The sequence below is a fragment of the Solanum stenotomum genome, chromosome 11, assembly GCF_019186545.1.
Source record: "Solanum stenotomum isolate F172 chromosome 11, ASM1918654v1, whole genome shotgun sequence".
NCBI classification, from domain to species: Eukaryota; Viridiplantae; Streptophyta; class Magnoliopsida; order Solanales; family Solanaceae; genus Solanum; species Solanum stenotomum.
This window is the reverse complement of record NC_064292.1, coordinates 6,769,455-6,793,912: the sequence shown is the minus strand read 5'-3', so window position 1 is coordinate 6,793,912 and position 24,458 is coordinate 6,769,455. Positions and strand designations below refer to the sequence as shown.

Here is a 24,458-nt window from a genome sequence, read left to right as displayed (position 1 = left end):
TCAAAAGTTATAATTGCTTTCACGTTCAAGCGTAATTTCTTTTTTGAATCTGTTAACAAATATGTGAATTTTATCCTGAGACATATATCACAATTGTATAATCTATGCAACTCAAATGTGTTCTTTTTCTTACGAAATGCCTTTGTATATATATATTCTTATTTTCTTCTTTATTTTCCTTTTAATGTTGATTAATGAACCAATGATTTATTATTTCCTGAATAATTCATTCATGAGTTATGTGATAATGACAAATAATCAAATTCATGCTGGAATATTGCTAATATTTTTTAAGAGCCTATTTTTTCTATTATTTTAATGTATGAATATTAGTAAAGAATTATTTACAAGTTCAACGTAATTATTATTTATGACCGTGCGAAGCGCAGACAAATTACCTAATATATAAATAAAAGAGAACCATATGCCCGCCTACATGACACCACCACAAACCAGGATTCCTTTTTAAATTTATTTATTTTCAAAACTAGCCTTCTCCTTTCATGAGACGTTGTGACTTTTATGAAAAATCTTGACTTTTATGAAGGGTTGCGACTTTAATGAAAAATTGTGACTTTCACGAAAAGTTGCGACTTTTATGAGGAGTTGCGACTTTTATGAAAGGTTGTTACCTTTCTGAAGGGTTGTAACTTTTCCAAAGAGTTGTGACATTTCCGATAAAATATAATAAACATTTGTTGACACTACCCTTTGTTGTCTATAAATAGAGGGATTTCCTTTCATTTTAAAACAACGAAAATGTTTAACTTCTTCTTTTTCTTCTGCTGCACAAATAAATATTCGTGTACTCTGCTCCTGTTGAGTGACTTACTACACCATTGTATTTGTATCAATACACTGGTGAATATAATCGTTCTATCCTGAGAGAATCTATTCTTTTAAACCTCGAGTACTAGAGGGGAATAATTTCTTTAAAGGAACACTGTGCATTCAGTTGTGGGCCCAATTTTTTTCTTTCTATTTCATTCTATTGTTACAGATCTCGGTATATTTTTTTACCGTCATTAGTAATATAACACTTTAAGATTTTGAAGGAATGCTTTGCCTTAAAATAAAATATTATTGACAATGTAGTATGTATCGAAAATACAGATATTAACAACATAAGCATATGTAAGCTTAATAAAAGAGTTCAATCTCGATAATCTACCTAGTGAATAAAATAAGCCAACAAATTGAAACGGAGGCTTCTCCAGTGAGAGTGTTGAGTCAAACAGAATTATTACTCTTATTAAAATAAAAATTTAGAGAACCGTCTTCTTACCTATAACCGACGGCTTTTTCCAAATTTTCTCCATTTCTCTCTCCACCTATACATACACATCCATATATATCTCTATACATTCCGTCAATTCTCAATTATGTTCTTCGCTCAACACGTAGAACTCCGCCGGATCATTAAATCGGCAAATCGGAGGTGTTGTTGAGGATCGATCGATCTGAACAGAGCAGAACAGAGACGGCGTTATCCGGCATGAGAGGTTTATCGGTGTTCATCAGCAGCATTCGCAATTGCCAGAACAAAGAACTAGAGCGCCTTTGCGTAGATAAAGAGCTCGGCAATCTTCGTACTCGATTTAAAAACGAAAAGGTACGAGTATTCGATTCCTCTGAACTCATTACTTTCGAAAAAATCGCAATAAAAATAAATATTAGTACATAGTTTTAAAAATCAGCTTAGTTTTTTGAGTTTCGTACTTGAACTAGAATTTATTGTTTTTGTAGCGGAATTATTTATGAAAATACACATTAATTATCATTTACAAAACTCGCACTTATAAAAGTTTACTTGTTACATGAATTTCCTAGTTAGAACTATTTATCACAACACAAGAATTTTTAATTAATAATTTAGTATTTTAGCTAAGAATATTTTATTTAAATTGAATGATATAAGAGAAGTTTACAGGAATGATGAATTGATTAAAAAGAGGTAATAATTGAAGTTTTTTTTAACTTTAATGATGATCATCTACCTAATCACTCGTGAAAACATAATTATGAAATCCCTTTAGCACTTTGAGTCCCTCAAATTTAAACATATTCTGATTTTAGCTCTTATAAGTTTTAGTTAAGTACTCCCTCCATCCCTTTTTAGTTGTCCACTTTAGAAATGGCACACAGATTAAGGCAACAATGATTAGCACAGTGAAGTTACAATTTTACCCTTATGACAACTTTTCACTTCAAAATTACAATCACTTATTTGAATTCAAGTGAAATAAATTGGAGGAAAACAACATACACTTTTACAATTTTCAAGAAGTGTAAATAAGGGTATAATAGGAAAAAATTTGTTGTCCTTTCTTGATTTGTCAAAATGGACAACTAAATAGGGACAACTAAAAAAGAAAATATGGACAAGTAAATAGGGACGGAGGGAGTAATATTTAACTTTTAATTTATTGGTATGTGATTTTGAATTTTCTCTTTTTGTGTGAACCTTCACAAATTTGACGAAATTATTAAGTATTGAACCATTTAACTTTTAATACAGTATGTTACGTTAACTTTATATTGTTATTTCATATTTAATATTTTACATAATTTTTTAAATAAAGGAAACAATGACCCACATTTTAATTTAAAATTACTTTTCAACTACTTATATCTGGTCTACTGTAAAATAAAATAAAAACTTTTGAATCTATAATTAAAGGTTGCTTTTGATAGACCTTGAATTCAAGTAAACGCATTACAAAGAAGTTTGAAAGAAAAAACAATCGAAGAGGAAAAGTCAAGACAAAAAGTACTAAAGAAAGCATGACAGAATATATTAAAATAGAAATAATTATTACTAATTATTTGATAATCAAAATATAAGAAAATGATAAATGACTCGTCTCGTCGTGACCTTCTCTTGAATTCTAAAAAAAAACTCATTAAATAGTAACACAAATAGAATAATAAGAAACTTCCAAAGTAATATTACGATTATCAGTATGAAGAAATAAGCGAGACAATTCTCGACTATCTAACCAACTTTCTACCTTAATTTGTATCCTTTGTAACTTTATCTATGGTCATTCCTTGATAAGTTGAAGTTGTATCATGCTTCAATAAGTTAAAGTTATGTCATGTCCTGTTTAATTATCTTTCCTCATTACTTTTTCGGTTCATCTCTACCTCTCATATAGTCATCAATAGCCTGACCTCCGCATTGGAGCATGCATGCATCTTCTCTTCACATATCTAATTTATCTCAACTCGCTTTCTAAGTCATCTATCAATGTCATTCCTACTTTATTCCGAATATCTATCTCTCCCAGAGTGATAATCATGTTCATCTCAATATCCTCATTTATAACACAATAACATACATACTCAATATGTTCTCACAAATTGTGTCTCGAGAGGATGAGATTTTACCCTACCTCTTGATTGAAAATAGAAATGTTGTTTCCGATAAAAGTTTATCCAAATCATTTAGATAAAAGATAAGTTTTGAATGGAGTAATATTTTATTAATCTTTTAAAGTCATTTATTTCGAATCAATTTTTTTATTCTTTTTTTTTTAAAAGGAGAAAATAGAAACTCAATGAAAGTTTATGTTCAATTCAATCAAAAAAATTAAACTAAAAATTAAAAGTCGTCATCGTCCCAACTGGGCGTCGGCTTTTCCAAAATTTCTCAGTCCACCTTCTCTCTCTTGATCAGACCTCTTTATCTCTCTACCTCTACATACACATCCATATATCTATACATTTCGTCAAATTCCCAATTACGCTCTCCATGAAACACGTAGAACCGCCATTTTCGTTCGCAATTTGAACCTCAATCTTCGATTTTGAACCGTCGGATCAAAGCAAACCGGAGGTGCTGAGTATCTACGGGAAGATACAGTGAAAGAGCCTTCTCGTCTGGATCTGAACGGAAATGGCGTTATCTGGCATGAGAGGATTGTCGGTGTTCATCAGCGACGTTCGTAATTGTCAGAACAAAGAACTGGAACGCTTTCGTGTTGATAAAGAGCTCGGCAATATTCGAACTCGCTTTAAGAACGAAAAGGTTTTCGACTTTTTTTTTTTTTTTGGATAATTGCAACTCTGTTAGGTGTTAGCAGTAATTTACAAGATGTTTAATGTGAGTAATGGTTTTGTCAGGAAATGGAAATGGAAAATTTTGAATTTGACGTCAGTGAAGTGTAATTGAGTTTCTGCTATTTTCTGCATTTGGTTTTGGCTGAATTTTGGACTTGTGTTAGCTATACTAGGTGCTTCAGTTATCACATTAGTTGGTTATTGGTATTGCTCTTTTTTTGAATGATGTGTCCTCTTTACTTCTGTATTTATCTTTTAGCTGCTCTGATGTTCGTTACTTGAGCTGAGGGTTTTTCGGAAACATCCTCTCTTACCTCCTCGAGGTAGGGGTAAGGTCTGCCACACTCTCCTCCCCAGACCTCGTTTTTGGGACTACACTGGGTTTGTTGTTGTTGCTAGCTATACTAGCAGGGTTTCTTGGGTGGGGATGGTATGATAGGGTTGGGTTGGACGTCCAGTAGTGATATCTTTAACGGAGTAGTTAAGTAAAGACTAACCTGCAGTATTAAACTTGTTCTTGTGAACTTGTCTTTGGCATAGTAGGTGGTTACTGCCAAGTTGAATACATTGTGAGAAACTGGTGGGGTAGCTCATTTATGAGACCAATCCTTGTAAAGCTTGCATCTTTTTTTTATTGATAAAAGTTAAAGTTGTATTCTTCAGCATTAAGGGTATGCTGGCTACCTCCAAAAAGTTACAAGCTGAAACCATAATTACATAGATCCTAGGAAATTTACCAACTGTTCTACTTCTTCTATACCATCTTCTTTACACCAAAAAAACAACATGTTAATGCAATTTTCTTTAACTTTCTAAATAGAGTTAGTAATATTCTCATGACACCTAAGGTTTCTTTCTCTCCAAATAGCCCACCAGACATAAGTAGGTACTATAGACCACCATCTTTTTTGGGTCTTGCTCCCCCCCCCTGCTCATCCAGCAGCTCAAAAGATCAGCAGTATGTTCTGGCATCACCCAGGGCTCTTGAGAAATGCTGAGAACCATGCGCCACACCTGTACAGTAACCCTACAGTGTAGGAATAAGTGGCTGTTAGTTTCTTCCTTCTCATGACAAAAAAAAACATCTAGAGACAATCTGGAAGCCTCTTTTCTTGAGTTTTTCCCGAGTGAGACATGCCCTTCTGAAGACCAACCAGGTGAAGCATTTCACCTTGGTTGGGATGTTGCCCTTCCATATTTGTTTCCATGGGCCAAGAATCCCCCAGAGTGAGCCATGATCTCTCTCTTATACAGTCTACGCACAGAGAGCTTACCATCAGAGTTATGTTTCCATCTTATACCATCTGCTTCTGTAGTAGGGCCTGTGAATTCACCCAATTTGAGTAGCAATTCAGCAATTCTATCCACTTCCCAATCATTTAGATTTCTCCTGAAAGTGAGGTTCCATCCCTGAGGAGACTAAATCTCAGCAATTTTAGCCTCAGGATTGGTACAAAAAGAAAAAAGATCGGGGATGACCGAGTTTAAACACTCTTGTCCAATCCACTTGTCCTTCCAAAAAAATATTTTGTTACCCTCTCCCACCTTGACCACCAAATTCTCCTTTAGACTATCCCATAAATTTTTGATTGATCTCCAAACTGATGCCCCATACGTGCTATCTACTACATTAGACACCCACTCCTCGGTCTGCCCATACTTGTTGAGAATTGCTTTTCTCCATAATGCCTGATCTTCAACCACAAATCTCCAAAGCCATTTAGAAAGTAAACTTTTGTTCTGGACCCTCAGATTTTTTATGCCAAGACCTCCTGTCTTCTTGCTTAGTAAGGTTGTCTGCCATTTAACTAAGTGTATTTTTTTCCCTTCTTTGTTCCCCGACCATAGAAAATCACGCCTCAATTTATCCTGCCTTTCTTCCACCTTTGCTGGTAAAGGGAAAAGTGACATAACATATGTAGGCAACGCATCCAGAACTGAATTGATCAGAGTGACTCTTCCTCCCAGAGATAGATAGTTTGCCTTCCACTTAGCCAACCTCTTCTCTGTCTTCTCAATGATTCCATCCCAAATCTCAAGCTCCTTGTGATTATTCCCTTAAGGCATTCCCAGATAAGTAGTTGATAAGTGCTCTATCTTGCATTGCAAGATGCTTGCCAACAGCTGAATATTTGCCTCTTCCTTGATTTGGAAGATGTTGCTTTTCCCCCAGTTCACAGCCAGTCCGGATATGGCCTCAAAAATCACCAAAACAACTCTAATGTAACTAACTTGTTCTACCTTTGCATCGCAAAATATAAGTGTGTCATCTGCATATAAAAGGTGACATATTTCCAAATTGACCCCTGACTGATTACCAATGTTGAAGCCCTTTATGCAGTTGTTCTGACTGGCCACTCTAATCATACTGTTAAGACCCTCCATAGCTAAAATAAATAGGAAAGGGGAGAGAGGATCTCCTTGTCGTAGTCCTCTCTCAGAAGGAAAAAAACCAGCAGGTTCTCCATTAACAAGTATGGAGAACCTGACAGTTTTGATGCAAAAACCTATCCATTTAAGCCATTTGTCTCCAAACCCCATCTGCCTCAGAATATTAAGTAGAAACTCCCAATTGACATGATCATATGTCTTTTCTATATCAAGCTTGCACATAATTCCTGGGATCTCTCCTTTAATCCTTGAATCTACACACTCACTTGCTATTAATGCGGCATCCATAATTTGTCTTCCTTGAATGAAGGCCATTTGATGATTGTTCACTAATTTGCTTATCACTTTCTTTAATCTCTCTGCCAACAACTTACCAAAGACCTTGTACACACCACTAATGAGACTGATGGGTCTAAAATTCCCAAGGTCCATAGCTCCTATCTTCTTTGGAATTAGAGCCACATAGGTGGCGTTGAAGCTCTTCTCTATCTCATGTCTTTCATGAAATTGTCCCACTGCATTCATGAAGTCTGTCTTCAGTATCTCCCAGAAGGTTTGGAAAAAACTCCTCGGAAAGCCATCTGGACCGGGGGCCTTATCACTAGCACATGATTTTATGCAATTAAAAACTTCATCTTCCTCGAATTGCCTTTGCAACCATACATTTTCCTCTTGCGTAATGATTTCCGCTCCCTGTACATTAAAATCTGGCCTCCATTGTTCAGATTCTCTGTAAAGATTTTGATAGAAATTAATTATGGTTCCTTTAATTTCTTCAGAATCTGTTACTGTAACCCCTTCAACCATCAACCTGTCAATGGTGTTGAATCTTTTATGTGCTGTAGCCATCCTGTGAAAAAACTTGGTATTTTTGTCTCCGTGTTTAAGCCAATGTACTCTAGACCTCTGCCTCCAAGCTATTTCCTCGTTTTTTGCAACATCTTCAAACTCCATTGAAAGATGTACTTTCTGAAGTAACTCGTCCTCTGATAGCAATCTCAACTCCTGAGTCTTTTCTAAAATTGACAGCTGATTTAAGATTTCCTCTTTTCTCTGATTCTAATTGTTCCTATTTTCCCGTTTCCATTCTTTTAGCTTCCCCTTTAGCATCCTCAACTTGGAGGCTAGGACATAAGAGCCCGTACCAGTGATATTGAAAGATTCCCACCAATCTTTTACTTTGTCTGAGAAACCCTCCACCCTTAACCACCATTGTTCAAACTTGAAGTAAGACTTCTTCAAATTTAAGTCTCCACATTCAAGCAAAATTGGACTGTGGTCAGAACCTATTCTGGGAAGTATGCTCTGTTTTATCCCTGTAAAGGTCCCATCCCACTGATAAGAGAATAAAAACCTATCAATTCTGGAAGCAGACATGTGATTGTCCCCCCTTCTCCATGTGAAAGACCCCCCAAATAAAGGAGGGTCGATGAACTCCATCTCATTTATCCAATCGGAGAATTCAGTCATTGGCGTAGTAATTCCGTGCCCTTCTGATCTTTCGTTTGGATATCTTGTAGCATTAAAATCTCCACAAGCTACCCAAGGCCCATTACACAGTTCTTTGATGTTGATGAATTCTTGCCAAAGTTCTCTTCTAGTTATTGGATCGCATGAGGCATACACAGCTGAAAGGAACCATGTGAGTGCCTGATTAATGCCTTCAAACTTGCAGGTCACCATTTGGTTTGCTGCTATTACCAGCTCTCCTCTCCACACCCTTTTATCCCACATCACTACTATGCCACCACTTCTGCCTATAGCATCCAAATGAAATTCCCCCATCCATCTATTTTGCCATAATTGTTTGAATACATTCACCTCTGATCCTCCCAATTTTGTCTCAACCAGAACATAAATATCAGCCCCCCAATGTTGAAATAATCTCCTAACTAACCCCTTTTTTTCTTCTCCATTTACCCCCCTTACATTCCAAGAAAGGATTTTGACTTTCATCGGAAATTTGTATTTGAAATTCTCCCCTTGTTTCTTGATTCCCCTTCTTTAAACTTAACATGAAACTCCAAATTTCTTATCTCCTTTGGGATTGTGTTCTTTGCTTTGATTGGTGTTGTCTCCACCTTCTTCTGCCTCAAATCCCCTCTCTTTTGATCAATTCTCAGAAATAGATCAAAAGCCGCCTTATCACATCCTTCAAAAGCAACCCCAAAAAGTTGACTGAGTTTTAGTACATTTGAATGTACCCAAAGTGAAGCTTTGTCTTCAATTTCTTGTTCTGAGAGACTATCATTAATTTGAAGAGAAAGAGGATCTGCAAATAATGTAATTTGCTCAGAAGAGCAAAAGCCCTGCTGAAGATCTATCTTATCAGTTTCTGCTGAATTAATTCCTGCCCCTTCGGTATCATAAATAACCACGGGCAAGTTTGCATCTTCTTGATGCCTTTAAATAAATCTTCTTACTTCATCCAAAAAAAATCTCAGTTATGAGACCAAGTTCATTTGCACCAAAAAAAGGAGGAGAAACCAATTAGTAGATACTTATGTTACATTCTTAGTTCATTTTTATGTGATGTGTTTAACTGAAAGAGTTTAAGATATAATTTTACTTATACATATTTATTAGTGACTATAATGAAATATTTTAAGTTGTGGTTGAAAGTTAATTAGATAGAGAAAACATCATATCAAAGTTTACCATTTGAATTGTTTAATGTATTTGGTTTCTTGAAAATTCTGAAATTTGTGTAGAAAATGACTGTCAAATTAACAATAATAAAATTACAATGTCAAACATTTTGGATGTCCTGAAAAGGAAAGAATGCCATACAAATTGGGTCAATAGGAGTACTTTTAGGCAAACAACATGAAGTTTTGGTTACTAAAAAAATATAGCAGTTTCAAGGTGGCACATATTTCAAGGTCTGTTAGCTACTGTCACGGGACCTGTCATAGTTGGCAGTGATGGTATTCCAGAGAGGTGCTCAATAGTTGAAGGCATTGAAGTATGATTGAATATGATTTGTGGTTGTTGACGATCCGACTGGTTTTAATATTTTTAGGTTTTTATTAGGATATTCTGAAAGTAATACAAAGTGTATACAACCAGGATGGTATTACCTTGTTTTCTACAATCCCATTGATGCAAGGTGATGTTGTTGCTAGGCGTAATTAGTTTGTTAAGGTGTAGGTCTTTTTCTTCCTTTTTTTTCTTTCCTTTTTTGCTTTTTGAAACAAGACCATCTTTTGGAAAGATAAGTGGATAGGAAACAGGAGTTTGCAGGAGTCTTTTACTGATTTGTATGTTCTTGCTCAACACCAAAATTGGACAGTGGCAGAGATGTGATCTCCTCAAGGATGGGAGTTGTCATTTAGAAAATGCTGAATGATTGGGAGATTCCCAGCTGAACTCTACCAGCTCCTGGAATCTTTCAAAGGAATGCAAGGGGGAGTAGACTGCTTGTGGTGGACTGATAATCACAAGGTCTCTACGTGGTGAGTGAAGGATATAAGATTATGAATGTTCCAGAACTTCAGATCTCTGAGTGGCCTTGGAATCATATATGGAGGGTAAAGATACCTTACAAGGTTGCTTGTTTCACATGGTTGTTAGCCAATGACGCTGTGTTGACACATGAAAGAAAATGTGATAAAGAAAGGAATAATTTTATGGTCACGGTGTTAGGGATGATGTTGAGACTGTTGGTCATCTATCTCTATCCTGCAAAATCACAGATCAGTCATGGAGGATTTTTATCAATCAGAAAGGCATCTCGTGGACAATGCCTAGAAAGATTGTTGATACTTTATTTAGCTGGAAGGAAGCTTGAATTGGGGCAAGGGATAGAAACAAATGGTGGATCAATCCCGCCCTTGTATGGTGGATTATCTGGAAAGAAAGAAATGTAAGATATTTTGAGGATAGAAGTAACACAATACAAAAGAATAAACTCAACTGTATTGTGTTGTTTTGTTTTTGGTGCACAAATTCTGACTCTGTAGATACAAAGACAATTCTAGAAGTTTTTGATTCCTGCTAGGATTATAATCTTTTCAGTTTTCAGTTTTTTGTTTTCTTTTCTTCTTATTTCTCTCTTGTAAATTGGGGTTTGAAGTACTGGGCTATCATACAAACTTTGTTACCTGTTAAAAAAATGTTTAGAACCTAGGTCACAAACTTTTAAAACTGTACATCAGATCAAAAATTAAAAGGAAGATCTAAAATGGTCAGAATTTGGTTGTTTTGTGAAGCTTTATCCATGCCATTTCGTTATGTCACTGTTAATTGGGGCTAGGCGAAAAGGGGGAATGAATCATTTGAATGGAGTTGCTGTAGACATTGGATTATCCATCAGTGGCAGCCGGTGATAGAGTGATAATACATCTCAATTATCTCTGTTCCAATGAGAAGGGGATTTGATGGGAGTGGGGATTTAAGGTTATATGACATTTACTTTATGAGACTGGTAACAATGTATTCCTCACTGTTAAGGATATGTTGGAGACCCAAATGAATGGTAAAGAAAATAAAGATACTTACCGTGATCTTAAGAGGTCTACAATTTGTTATGCTTCCTCTACACATTGTTCTTTACACCAAATAAAAAGATGCATTCAATTCCATTGAACTTTGTGAATAAAATTGAATCTACGTTAAATACACTTCCCATTTCTCTCCCTCCACAAAGTCCACCAAATATGGGCAGAAACTATTTTCCACCATTTCTTCTGGCTCTTACTTTCACCCTTCTGATCCAGCAGCTCATCAGGTTTGTTGCATGTCCATTTTACCTCTATAAGGCTAAGGAAGAGTGACCAAATCTGTGTAGTTACTTTTCATGGAGGAACAGATGGCTGTATGTCTCGTCTGCTTCTTTGCAAAGTCGGCATTTGGATGCTATTTGGAATCTCTTTTTTTTGTAAAACTTCATGTGTGAAATAGGCTTTCCTGACCACCAACCAGGCAAACCATTTTACCTTGGTTGGTGCCAAATTCTTCCAAATGCTTTTCCATGGGCCTATACTTATCCTAAATTGTTCATTTAGTTCCCTTTTATAGGCCCTTTTAACTGATAAAGAACCATTTTTCGTCTCTTCACCTGATTGTGTCAAGTTCAGAAGAAGTTCCAGGAAGCTACCCACTCTCCCCACTTTTCAATCATTCAAGTATCTTCTAAAGGCGATGTCCCATACGTGAGGAGTACGATACTCATCCAGTGGCATACAGAGAATAAGATAAGAAAGAAGTCCATCAATGGTTCCTGACCATTCCAATCATCTCTCCAAAACAGAATCCTTCTACCATTGCCCACCTTGTAACAGATATTCTCAGACAAAGTTGGCCATGATGCCCTGACAGACCTCTATACACCAACTCCATAATTGTTGGAGACTATATTAGTGCACCTGTGGTTTGTTTGGCCATACTTACACTGGATCACTTCCCTCCAAAATGTTTGATCTTCACCATTGTATCTCCAAAGCCATTTCATCAATAGGTCAGTAAGTTAGTGTTCTGTAACTTCACATTTCTAATGCGCAGTCCATCATGCTCTCTGCTTAGTTGAGCATTTTTCCAGTTAACAAGATAATATTCTTTGCCCTATTTAGTACCCTTCCATAAGAAGTCTCTTCTCAATTTATCCGATTTCTTAACCACCTTAGTCGGCATAGGAAATACAGACATATTTAAGTTGGGAGGGACTCTAACACAGGATAATTCTAAATGAACACCCTCAGAGACAAGTATTGTGACTTCCATTTTGCTAAAAAAAACTCAGTTTTCTCTACAATGCCATCCCATATTTCCAATGCCTTGTGTTAAGAGCCCAAAGGCATGCTAAGATAAACTTTTGGAAAATTTCCACCCTGCATCCCAAAATGTTAGCAAGAGCTTGAACCTGTATCTCTTCTTTCATTGGAAATTGACTGCTCTCCCTCCAGTTCCCACTCAAACCAGATGTTGTTTCAAATACTAATAGGATCATCCTAATATATCTTCCTTTTTAAAAAAAATTGGAAAATTGTATTCATCGGCATTAAGGGTATGTTGGCCACCTCCAAAAGAGAGTAATTACAAGCTTCCTATCAAATCTACAATCACTACATCTTCTATACAAAGTTGTTTACACTAAAGAAGTAAAGATTCAATACAATTCCATTTTACTTTATGTATGGATCTGGACCTATCTTTAAAGCATCTTCCATTTCTTTCCTTCCATATTGACGACCATATATTAGGATCATCCTAATATATCTGATCTGGTATGTCTTAGCTTTCTAGAAATCATTGTATCATCTGCATAAAGTAGGTGACAGATTTCCAACTCCTCTCTTTCCCTGTTGCCAATCTTGAAGCCTTTTAATCACCTGTTCTGAATTGCAATCCTCATCATGTTGTTAAAACCATCCATAGAGCATCACCCTGCCTGTGTCCCCTTCCTGATTGGAAAAACCCATTCCATTTCAACCTGATTTCCAACTCCTCTCTTTCCCTGTTGCCAATCTTGAAGCCTTTTAATCACCTGTTCTGAATTGCAATCATCATGTTGTTAAAACCTATGTTGCTCAGACTCTTCAAAAATGCCAATGCCAACGGGTGTGTGTCGGATTCGCCAAAAGTAGTGTATTTTTGAAGAATCCGAGACGGGTGCGGCATCAAAAGTGAAGAGTCCGCGCAACTAAGGTTAAAACCACCCATTGAGCATCACCCTGCCTGCATCCCCTTCCTGATGGGAAAAAAGTAAAAACACATTCCACTTCAACCACCTATCATCAAACCCTGTCAAGTATGCTAAGTAGGAAGTCCTAGTTTAAATGGTTGTATGCTTTTTCTGTGTCTAGCTTGCACATAACTCCTGGAACATCCCCTCTCAACCTGGAATCGACATACTTACTGGCTATCAGTGCTGAACTTATGGTGTGTCTTCCCTTCATAGATGACATATGATGTTTGTTCACTAGCTTGCTCACTATCCTTTTCAATCTTTATAGTGCTTAACTATAAAAAAAAATTATAGTTTAGACACAGTATGAGTTACAGGTACTTGGTGCTCTTCCATAAGCTGCTCAATTTAAGCAATGTTAAAGCATTAACAGATTTATAATTATTGACTCGATCAATTGTATCTAGTGTAACATCCAAAATTTCCTTGCGGTTAAATGTCAAAATGGATGCCTACCTAAGAAAAAAATGAACTTGAGATAGAAGTATTGCAGAAATAGGTGTGCTATTAACTTAGACATATAATTATTTTTCTGTCGTAGGGGCTATTTTATTCCAATATTTGCATTATCATTTCAATCTGCATAGGATTTGAATTGGCTGCACTTCAATTGCATTCACTCTACACCTTAATGAATTTTGTAACATAGCTTCTTCTTCTCTTTCTCTGTCTATCTTTTCTATCTTTTGCTTGTTTTCCGTTTTCCCCCTTTTCTTCTTTTAACTGACTTTTATTCAGTTAAACCATAAGTCTTGCAAACTGTGCTTAGTCATCCAGGACCAGGCCCAATACCCTATTTGTTCACTGCTCTCCGATGTTTGTTTTGTATAAATTTTTGTTATTTTTTTCTCTTTTTTTCCCCAAAAACGCCAATCATAGACCTCCCTCATTGTGTGTTAAATTAACGGACATTGCCCATGGTTATTGAAATTGTATTGTGTTATACAGGGTCTGACGCCATATGAAAAGAAGAAATATGTCTGGAAAATGCTGTATATTCATATGCTTGGTTATGATGTGGACTTTGGTCACATGGAAGCTGTATCTCTGATTTCTGCTCCAAAGTATCCTGAGAAGCAGGTACCTCATTTTTCTTCTTTTCATTTCTAGCATGGATAGCTCGTCAAAATTGGTTTATGTGAAGTGAAGTCTTTCATCTTTTTTGATTGAATTGATAAATATGACTAGTATATTGAAAATGTATGAAAACACAAGTTGTGTCGCATCCAGGAGGGGACCCACGTTGAACCAAGTGGTGTCACCCGACACCGCAAACCACTTCATCAATTTTTTTAAAAATTAAACATATATATTTATACCATGCATAAACTGATAGATAGAAGACAATGATACCGCTTAGTCGCTTGGCGTGCTGGTTCAGCGCATGATTTGTACTGGAGGTCGGAGGTTCAAACTTCAGTCTAAGCATTTTTTTGGCAAATATAACCTCTATAACTTAAGATTGTTGTTAAGTAGTATTGAACTCACGACCTCTTGTTGCTTAAAACTAAACTAAACCAATGGGTCAAGGCTATATCTTACCTACAAATATGATAATTGATATTTATGTTGTCTCTTCTATAAATATCGACACCGCTTATGGAAAATCCTGTGCACACCACTGGTCACATCTTGCTTTTTATGCTAGCATTTTGGTGACCGTATCCATGCTGAATGAAACACTCTATCTGTTTGGTCTATTCATAATAACTCTTATCCTTCCAGAGTTTAATATTTTCTCATAAAACCATTGTTGTAATGGCTTTACATTGATTAAATTGGAGGTGGCTGTAGTTTTAGATGTTTTATTTTTACATGGTAATTTTCATGCATTCATATTGATATTTGAGAGAGTATATGCTACTCTTTCTTGTGCTGCACCTTATGTTTAATATGTAATTTAACAGCATAAAGATGTTGACTGGTTGTTTTGGTGTTTTGCAGGTTGGATATATAGTGACATCATGTTTGCTCAATGAGAATCATGATTTTTTGAGATTAGCAATTAATACAGTACGCAATGACATAGTCGGACGCAATGAGACTTTCCAGTGTCTAGCGTTGACATTGGTATGAATTTCAGATCTTTTCTTCTTTCTCTTCCTAGAAGCAGATCTGTTGTTCTTTGTTAGCTTGTTACAAGTTTCAACTGTTTGATATATCTGTGCAGGTTGGAAATATCGGGGGGAGGGAATTTGCAGAATCTCTAGCTCCTGATGTTCAAAAGTTACTTGTAAGTCAATATTTGTAGTAGCCATCCAGTATCCCAACTCTTTGACTGACGTGGGCTTTCTTTTCTTTTCTCCTCTTCTTCCTTTTGTTGAGTTAGATATCAAGCAGTTGTAGGCCACTGGTGAGGAAGAAGGCTGCACTATGTCTCGTACGTCTTTTTAGGAAAAATCCTGATGTCATGAATGTAGATAGCTGGTAAGTATAGTTACTTAGGTGGACGGTTTATTAAATGATTTCATTTGTATCCCAACAAATAAAGTTTTCCTCATAATCCAGGTCAGATCGGATGGCACAACTGCTAGATGAACGAGATTTAGGTGTTGTGACATCTTCCATGAGCCTTCTAGTTGCATTAGTGTCAAATAACCACGAAGAATATTGGAGTTGTCTTCCCAAATGTGTTAAAGTATTGGAAAGGCTTTCAAGGAACCAAGATGTACCACAAGAATATACCTACTATGGGATCCCATCTCCATGGCTGCAGGTTTATTTACTTTTCCTGTGCAATCTGCAGTAGCCATTACTTGTTGCAGAAAAGAAATTGAATATGTTGTCTTTGGACCTTTAAACAAATATATGCTTCACAATTGCATGAATGACCAATCATGCACATTAAAATGCATGAATTTGTAAGTTGGTGCATGGATAGGATCTCAATTTTGATACATCAATGTGAAAGCTAGAATGTGGGAATCAGACATCTTTGCTTAAGCATGGTCTGAATTTTGATAATTTTTTATATCAGGTAAAGGCTATGAGGGCTCTACAATATTTTCCTACTATTGAGGATCCAGATACTAGAAGATCATTGTTTGAGGTATGCTCACCAGCTAAACAGAAATATCCTTCTTTAACTGAGAGCATATCCCCTTTTTCTATCCAACTTCACTTGTCCAAAAGAATCAGTAGTAGATTTCAAAGATGTTCTGGATTTCATTGTGATCAATCAGGTTTTGCAACGGATATTGATGGGAACCGATGTGGTGAAAAATGTGAACAAGAACAATGCGTCACATGCTGTCCTCTTTGAAGCGCTTGCTCTTGTAAGTTTCTACATGTATCAACCATTATCCTTCTTTATGAGTTTGTGTGCTACATGAATTGCTGATAGCAATGACATCTTACATTTGAGTAAGTTAGTTCTTTATAAATAATGATATTCCTGAAGTAGAAGCATGGTGATTTGTTAATCAAAACCTATGTGGTGCTTCTGGTAGCGCCTTTACTTGGACATTTGTGATGATGTTGAGTACAAACTCTTATACATCTTTTTTTTCCTTTCCAGTTTCCTGACAAATTCCGGAGTTATTGCTACCTGACAAGATTTTTGTTTATTTCTGCACATTCTTTCCAATCTTATTACTTCTCTCCTAACAACTTTTTTAATCACATAATCATTGCATCTTCTTCAAGGAAATAGAGAACAGTTCACCTTTGTACTCTCCATATGCTAAGATGGACTTCTTGTATTATCTAAAGTTTCAAAGCCTGGATGCTGTTTTAAATTATCCCTTGCTTTCTTGGATACTTATTAAGTTTGACTTCTCATTGATTTGCTGCAGGTCATGCATCTTGATGCCGAAAAAGAGATGATGTCTCAGTGTGTTGCATTGCTTGGGAAATTCATTGCTGTACGTGAGCCAAATATTCGATATCTTGGTTTGGTAAGTTGTAGAAGCATACAAACTACTATTCTATGGTAAACCTTCTTCTGTGCATGTAAGAGGTCTTTTATACAGCAGCCGCACTTTCACACTCGTAGGTCCTGCATATGCTAATATTCTTGCATACAGTTGGAACTTGCAAAACAGATCCAGTTTCCCAGTATGTACCAGTTACCACTGTCTGATTTCCTCATCTCTCTTTTTCATGCAGGAAAATATGACTCGGATGTTGATGGTTACAGATGTACAGGAAATCATTAAAAGACATCAAGCACAGATTATTACCTCACTGAAGGATCCTGATATCAGGTTGATTTGGAGCCTTTGCGTTTTCCTTATCACCTATTCCCTGCTTTTGTTTCACAGCAGAAGTACATTAAGTAAAATGTGCTGCTGGAACAACCAAGTTAGTAAAGCTCAAATTTTTCTGCCCAAACACTTTCTGAGTGTGACATGTGCATGGTTACTCCTTAAAGAGAAAGCTCTCCTTATCAATTTACTGACATTGGAGCTGAGCTGGACATTCAATATCTCTGCTGTTTTATTTATATGTCCTCTTTTCTGGTGAAATGATGGGAAAAATATCGTCAGTAGTCGCTTGTGTGTCTGTCTTTTAAGTTCAGCTTAAGTATTCAAAATGCTTTCTTTACTGACGCTAAGTACTTCAAACAGTATAAGGAGACGTGCGCTTGATTTACTATATGGAATGTGTGATGTTTCAAATGCAAAAGACATAGTGGAAGAACTGTTGCAGGTATCAGGATTATTTCTTTTCATGGATATTTAATTTATGCCCTTTATAGTACAATTTTTTAAATTAGTGCAGAGTAAAAAGGTATGCTACTGATCTTTTGTTTTTGTCAGTATCTTAGTACGGCAGAGTTTGTGATGCGTGAAGAACTGTCACTCAAAATTGCAATTCTTGCAGAGAAATTTGCTCCTGATTTGTCGTGGTATGAAATAGATATGGACATAATGAAACTTCACTTTTCTTGAATGCAATAAATGGTTATCTTTTGGAGTTTAAAAACTTTGCATATATATTCCTGCTAAAAAAAAAAAGAAAAACATTTTGCTCATATATGCTGACTATGCTGAATCAAGGATATTTCCGTATTTAGCAAAGTTTCATCTCCTGCTTTTGAAGTTGTGGAAATTCCAAAATCTTGTCTTCTAGAAGTTCTCTCCGGCTTGACCTGTCTTGCAGCCTTTTCAGGGGGGTTATTTTGTCCATCGTTATCAAAGAGGGCATCATGAGAAATCCACCATACACAGAAATGTTGCTCTCTTTGTGCATATTTCTAACTCCAAATCTAGCGCTTTTAGTAGCTAGCAAGTACTCAGAATTAGATGTTACTTGCTGAAAATTGAAATTGTCTAAATCTTGTTTTACAGATCTACAATGTGATAACAGCTAAGAGTGTATCTCTTGGTTTGTCATGCAGGTATGTAGATGTCGTCCTTCAATTAATTGACAAGGCTGGTGATTTTGTCAGTGATGACATTTGGTTCCGTGTTGTGCAATTTGTTACAAACAATGAAGATCTACAGGTAACTGTAGCTGCTCTGTGTATGTGCTAGCTTGATTTATTTATTTTTAATGGATCTCACTTTATACATTCAACCTTTTCCTCAGCCTTATGCAGCTTTGAAGGCCAGAGAATATCTTGATAAGCCCGCCATTCATGAAACAATGGTCAAGGTGCGAACGTTCTCTTTTAATACTAGGAATCTCTAGGTGTGTGTGTGCAAATGTTATGAACCCTAATGGATTATGTCTGCATACTTATCATGCTAGATTTGTTGCTAGCTGATAATTGGAATGGGTAGTCCAACCGAAGTCACTTTGACATGCAATGATTACATGAACATTATTTGTTATTGGCATATAATTAACTAGAGAATTTTTCTTGGAGGTTGACAGTTTAATTAAAGACGTGTGCATAAGAAAGAAAACCCAAACTGTGGATATCTGACTGGCAACTTCCAAGTGGAAGAATGAATAGTTACCTTCTGAACAAGTTTGGAAGCTATGTTGGCTTGAGCTTTGTTGAGACAGAAATAGCTTGCATCTTGATTTAATCAGGGCCGTATACCAAGAGCGAGCTTGGGTCTCAAGGATCACAATTTAAGTCATGTTGTCAACACTTTTGAGACTTGGCTTGACGCCTCCATTTTACAGGGAGGCCTACTGTTTTCTTGTTAAATGAAGGGAGGCCTACTGTTAATCCAAGTCATTTGATTAGTTCATTTATATAGAAAGGCTTCCATTGCCTCAACCTGACCTGGGTGTCCTAATTTTATCTTCAAGCTAGATTTGCATCACCTTATCATAGAACTCCTATGCTATTTCATCTGCTCTTCCAGTTCTAATGTTTAGTTGCCTCACAGCCAGAGATAAGCACCCAAGAGCTAAATAATCTTCTTTGTGATTTTTGTTTTGAATTTAGATATCTGCTGTCCTTTTATTGTCAATTTGAAAAGGAAAAAAAAATTATTGGGAAAGCTAATTGAAAATTTTAATTGTGCTATATGCTGGAGTAGGTCAGTGCATATATCCTTGGAGAATACAGCCATCTTCTGGCAAGAAGGCCTGGGTGTAGTCCAAAGGAAATCTTTAGTATCATTCATGAGAAGCTCCCTACTGTTACGTAAGGACATTCAGTGTTTGATCTCAATTTCTTGTTGTTCTTTTTTCCCCTGTCTGTTATTTTACCTCAAACTATGCTATTCAGGACTTCAACAATTCCTATTCTTCTGTCAACATATGCTAAGATCTTGATGCATACACAGCCACCAGATCCGGAGCTACAGAATCAGATTTGGGCAATATTCAGGAAGTAAGATAGAATTATTTTATGGTGTTGTTATTTCTGTTCATCCTGTAAGGTTGTTTTTCTTCTGTGGATATATCCAAAGATATTGCAATAATTGCTAGAGCTGCATAATACCCCAGGTATGAAGGCTGCATCGATGTAGAGATACAGCAACGGGCTGTGGAATACTTTGAGTTGAGTAAGAAAGGTGCAGCTTTAATGGACATCTTATCTGAAATGCCAAAGTTCCCTGAGCGACAGGTATGCATGCAGGACTTGTTGACTTCGATTATTTATATCTGCAGTGTTCTACATAATTGATGCATTGGTTCAATGAGACAGTCCTCCTTTTGCATCATATAGTGTATCTTTCAACTGTAAAGTATGGTATTGTCTTTATTTTATTATCATTTTTCATCATTGATGTTAAGCCACAATATTCTCTTTACAATGTAGTCGTCACTGATAAAAAAGGCTGAGGATACTGAGACTGATACCGCTGACCAAAGTGCAATCAAGTTGCGTGCACAACAGCAAAATTCTAATGCTTTAGTAGTGACAGACCAACACCATGCTAATGGAACTCCACCAGTCAGCCAGTTAGGTCCAGTAAAAGTTCCAAGCATGAGCAATGTGGTAATTTGTCTCTCTGACCATTTAGTAAAAAATTGAGGATTTAATGTCTTATGTTTTCAGTATTAGATGGTAATAAACTATTTATTTATGGCCAGGATTGTGACTCAGTGGATCAAAGGGAGGCTCAGTCAAATGGAACTTTGACCGTTGTGGATCCTCAACCCCCTTCAAGCGCTTCGCCTGATCTCCTGGGTGATCTTTTAAGTCCTCTGGCTATTGACGGCCCTCAGCCTGCTGAGAACCAATCTAACCATAGTTTGAGTGCTGGTGTTGAAGGTGCTGCAATTGCGGAGGAGGCTCTAGCACTTGCACCTATTGAAGAACAGATGAACACCGTTCAGGTACTGCTTTCTTTTATGATTGTTAATATGCTATACCCTCTTTCTTTCATATTTATAACTCCTAATTTAGTGATATGAAGATGCTGCCATTTCTTTTTCAGTTTCTGGTTCATTTGATTCTTTTACCAAATTCAGGTCTTCAATTCATCATATTTTCCTATTCCTTGAAAATTGTAAGAGATTTGTAGTTAATTTGCTGAAAGCTGCTGGGATAAGCTTTAAAAAGTGTTTGTCTAGTATCACTGGCACTTTCTCGCATGACCCTAAATACATTTTCATTACAATTTGCCCGTAGAAGCACTTCCATTTCATGCGCTGCAAAATTAGTTTACGTTGTCACCTTTGCTATTAAGGGAAAATTTTGCTGCACTAGAGATTTTTATTATGGTGCTTTCACCTGTTCAGAAACTCTCACTAATTCTTTCTTTGACCTGCTTTGAAATGTTTTTCCTTGAGCCGAGGATCTATCGGAAACGGCCTCTCTACCTCCCAAAGGTAGGGGTAAGGTCTACATACACTCTACCCTCCCCAGACCTCACTTGTGATACTACACGGAGTATGTTGTTGTTGTCATCTGTTCAGAAGTAAAATTATTTTGACAGTCTTACCTTTCCTGGTTGTAGCCAATAGGAAGCATTGCAGAAAGGTTTCATGCCTTGTGCTTTAAAGATAGTGGTGTACTATATGAGGATCCATACATTCAGGTAGATGAGCAATCCAGAGTCATTGTTTCAGCTGTCATGTGATGAACTTCTATGCACTTAGTTCTTTTTGTTGGCACAATTCCAGATTGGCACAAAAGCAGATTGGCGGGCACATCATGGACAACTTGTCCTGTTCTTGGGAAATAAGAATACGGCTCCACTTGCTTCAGTGCAGGCTGTAATATTGTCTCCATCTCATTTGAGGATGGAACTATCATTAGTACCTGAGACTATTCCACCACGTGCGCAGGTCAGATAGTTCTTACTTGTCTAACCTATTTGATTGTCATTTCACCTTCTGATCTCCAATTAAATGATGTTCTGCAGGTTCAATGCCCACTTGAAGTTGTTAACCTACGTCCAAGTAGGGATGTCGCTGTTCTTGACTTCTCATATAAGTTCGGAACTCATTTGGTACTGATTCTTTATGAATTTTGTTTTTCAAATGGTTTGAGATAGAGGAGTAATAGCCTAGTTAAGGGCCCGCCACCTTCAATCATGAGATTGGGGCAGCCACCTAGGGAACAAAGTGAAAAAGTCTCTCTCCTGGGTAGGGGTTGGGGTGGGGGTGGGGGTGGGGGTTGAGATTGGAGTTCAATCTTTCATTGTTAAGTCCGTTTTTGTATGTTTTTAACTTGGTTGTGCATTTTACAGGTTAATGTTAAACTTCGCCTCCCTGCTGTCTTGAATAAGTTTTTCCAGCCTATCACAGTATCTGCAGAAGAATTTTTCCCACAATGGAGATCACTATCTGGGCCACCATTGAAGCTCCAAGAAGTGGTCTGTCCACTTTCTTTGTTGAACTTTTGCAATATACGTGCATATGAAAATGTTCTCTTAAGTGTGTATAATTAAGAACATAAATTACGAACGAATACCGAGATTGCCATCTCAACCTTACATGCGCATAACAATATTTGAAACACGACTTCAACTTATTTTTCTAATTTGACCAGGTTAGAGGTGTAAAACCAATGGCACTTCTTGAAATGGCAAACTTGTTCAATAGTTTCCAGTTGGTTGTGTGTCCTGGACTTGTGAGTTTCTGATCTTTCATATATTTTGGTTTGTTACCTTCTGGATTATGACCATATTTCCTCATTATATTTCACTTCTTGATTCTTATTCAGGATCCAAATCCAAATAATTTGGTTGCTAGCACAACTTTCTATTCAGAAAGTACGCGAGCCATGTTGTGTTTGGTAAGTTAGTGATCTTGTGGTACTTGATGCTCTAAAATACCATAATTTTATTGGTTTGTAGATATAAAATATGACAAAGTGTCAAAGTTTATAGCAGTATAGGAGTTTGTATATCATACCATATTTCTTTTTTTGGGGAATTTGCCTTCTACCTGGATCAAGTAGAGCAGTTTGTCCAAAAAGAACTTAAATTGCAGTTGTCAGAGGTTGTCATTGGTTCATGTGAGAAGATGGAAATTGTGGTTTCTTGGAACAATTTTCACCCAAAAATAAGTGAGGGGCCCAAGATAACATATTCCGTCGTGCCAAACATACCAGTTATCTTTATGATTTATCATTTAGTTTAAAATAGAAATGTTCTCTAGAAAGTTATCTAACTTCTTTAGTTGTGATATTCAGGTAAGAATAGAAACGGATCCAGCTGATAGAACTCAACTGCGTATGACAGTTGCTTCTGGAGATCCTGCACTGACATTCGAGTATGAGCTAAATGTGCTTTCTAATATTCTCTTATTTGTGTTCATTACTGACTTATACATCACCTATGGAATCTCTTCTAACTATATGTAGGCTGAAGGAGTTCGTTAAGGAACAATTGGTTAGTATCCCTACAGCTCCTTGGGCAGCTGCACCACCCGTACCTCCACAACCTCAGCCAACCAGTCCACCACCAGCATCAGATCCTGGAGCATTGCTTGCTGGTTTGCTATAAGTGGCTTTATATATGTTGAAAATTATATACACAGTCAGCCGTTGTAAAATTTGTTCATATTACAAGCTGAAACGTCCCCAAAAGACAAGATTGGCACCTAACAACACGATGCAAGGGCTGGCGGAAGCAAGGGTTGACACAGCACGTGATTGGAATTTCTGGGAAGGGTTCAGTTGAAATTTTGAGATTCTTTTGCACAAATATGTTGTGCTTTGTTGAGGTTAAAGTTTAGATGATAGGGCCTATTTTATTTTTGGTTCCCTTTAAATTTTCATCTTCATTTAGTCAGGCTTTTTATGTAGTGTCAATAGTGCAAGTCATTGTAAGTGCTAATTTGGTATGCTCCTCCCTATGTATTCTACAAGAATTATAATGAGGAAAAAAGAAGTATGTGGCATTGATTGTTTTTCTTTCCTTTAATTGTTGAGAAAAATGTGTTGTGATTTTTAAAAAAATTTAAGCAGCGGTGGTAGCACACAATTTATTTCAACAACAGACTTTGTTGGGGTCTGAGAAGTTTGGTGTGCATGTAGACTTAGTTTTATCTTTACCCTTATCTTGTGATATGTGGAGATCGAGAGGTTGTTTTAGATGGACCCTTAGCTAAAGTACACAATCCATTTCATATCCAGACAATAGTTTCTTATTCTATTTGATTAAAGCAACGGCAGCATCCTACCAGCTGTCATCTGTCGTCCTGAAGTCCACACGCCTACTGTTATACCTTGTGCAAGTTCTAGTTAAAAAATATGCAATTGTTAAAAAATTAGTGACCTATGTTGAATATGCAATCGAGACTATGCTAAGTTAGGTGCCTCTTAGATTGTTCTTACAATAATGAACAGATTCAACCTTTCATTAACCCCTAGATGTGAATATAAATTCATTTTTACAATTTACAATATATCCAAACTTACATGAATTTTTTTCCATCGAAACATTTGATAGACTAAATTGAGCTCCAAAGTAGTCTAGTAAAATCCATAGGTGGGAAATTTCAGTGATATAGAGAA

The 24,458-nt window shown here is 36.6% G+C and overlaps 1 protein-coding gene across 2 annotated transcripts; it reads left to right on the top strand.

The window, feature by feature from the left end:
* Positions 1-1,283: 1,283 nt before the first annotated feature.
* Positions 1,284-23,865, top strand: LOC125843815 (AP-2 complex subunit alpha-1-like). Of its 2 annotated transcripts, none has more exons than XM_049523019.1 (27): positions 1,284-1,612; positions 14,087-14,218; positions 15,083-15,208; positions 15,309-15,371; positions 15,468-15,565; positions 15,647-15,854; positions 16,116-16,187; positions 16,321-16,413; positions 16,933-17,034; positions 17,246-17,343; positions 17,707-17,788; positions 17,899-17,987; positions 18,480-18,585; positions 18,671-18,736; positions 19,579-19,685; positions 19,770-19,874; positions 19,991-20,111; positions 20,307-20,486; positions 20,582-20,827; positions 21,451-21,531; positions 21,617-21,781; positions 21,859-21,945; positions 22,186-22,311; positions 22,488-22,568; positions 22,662-22,733; positions 23,133-23,212; positions 23,304-23,865. In XM_049523019.1, exons 1-27 carry the CDS (start codon positions 1,496-1,498, stop codon positions 23,443-23,445), a joined length of 3,045 nt encoding a protein of 1,014 aa, XP_049378976.1. In that variant the 5' UTR covers positions 1,284-1,495; the 3' UTR covers positions 23,446-23,865. The 2 variants fall into 2 exon arrangements, with proteins under 2 accessions (XP_049378976.1, XP_049378975.1); XM_049523018.1 differs by lacking the exon at positions 1,284-1,612 and adding an exon at positions 3,616-4,030.
* Positions 23,866-24,458: the final 593 nt, after the last annotated feature.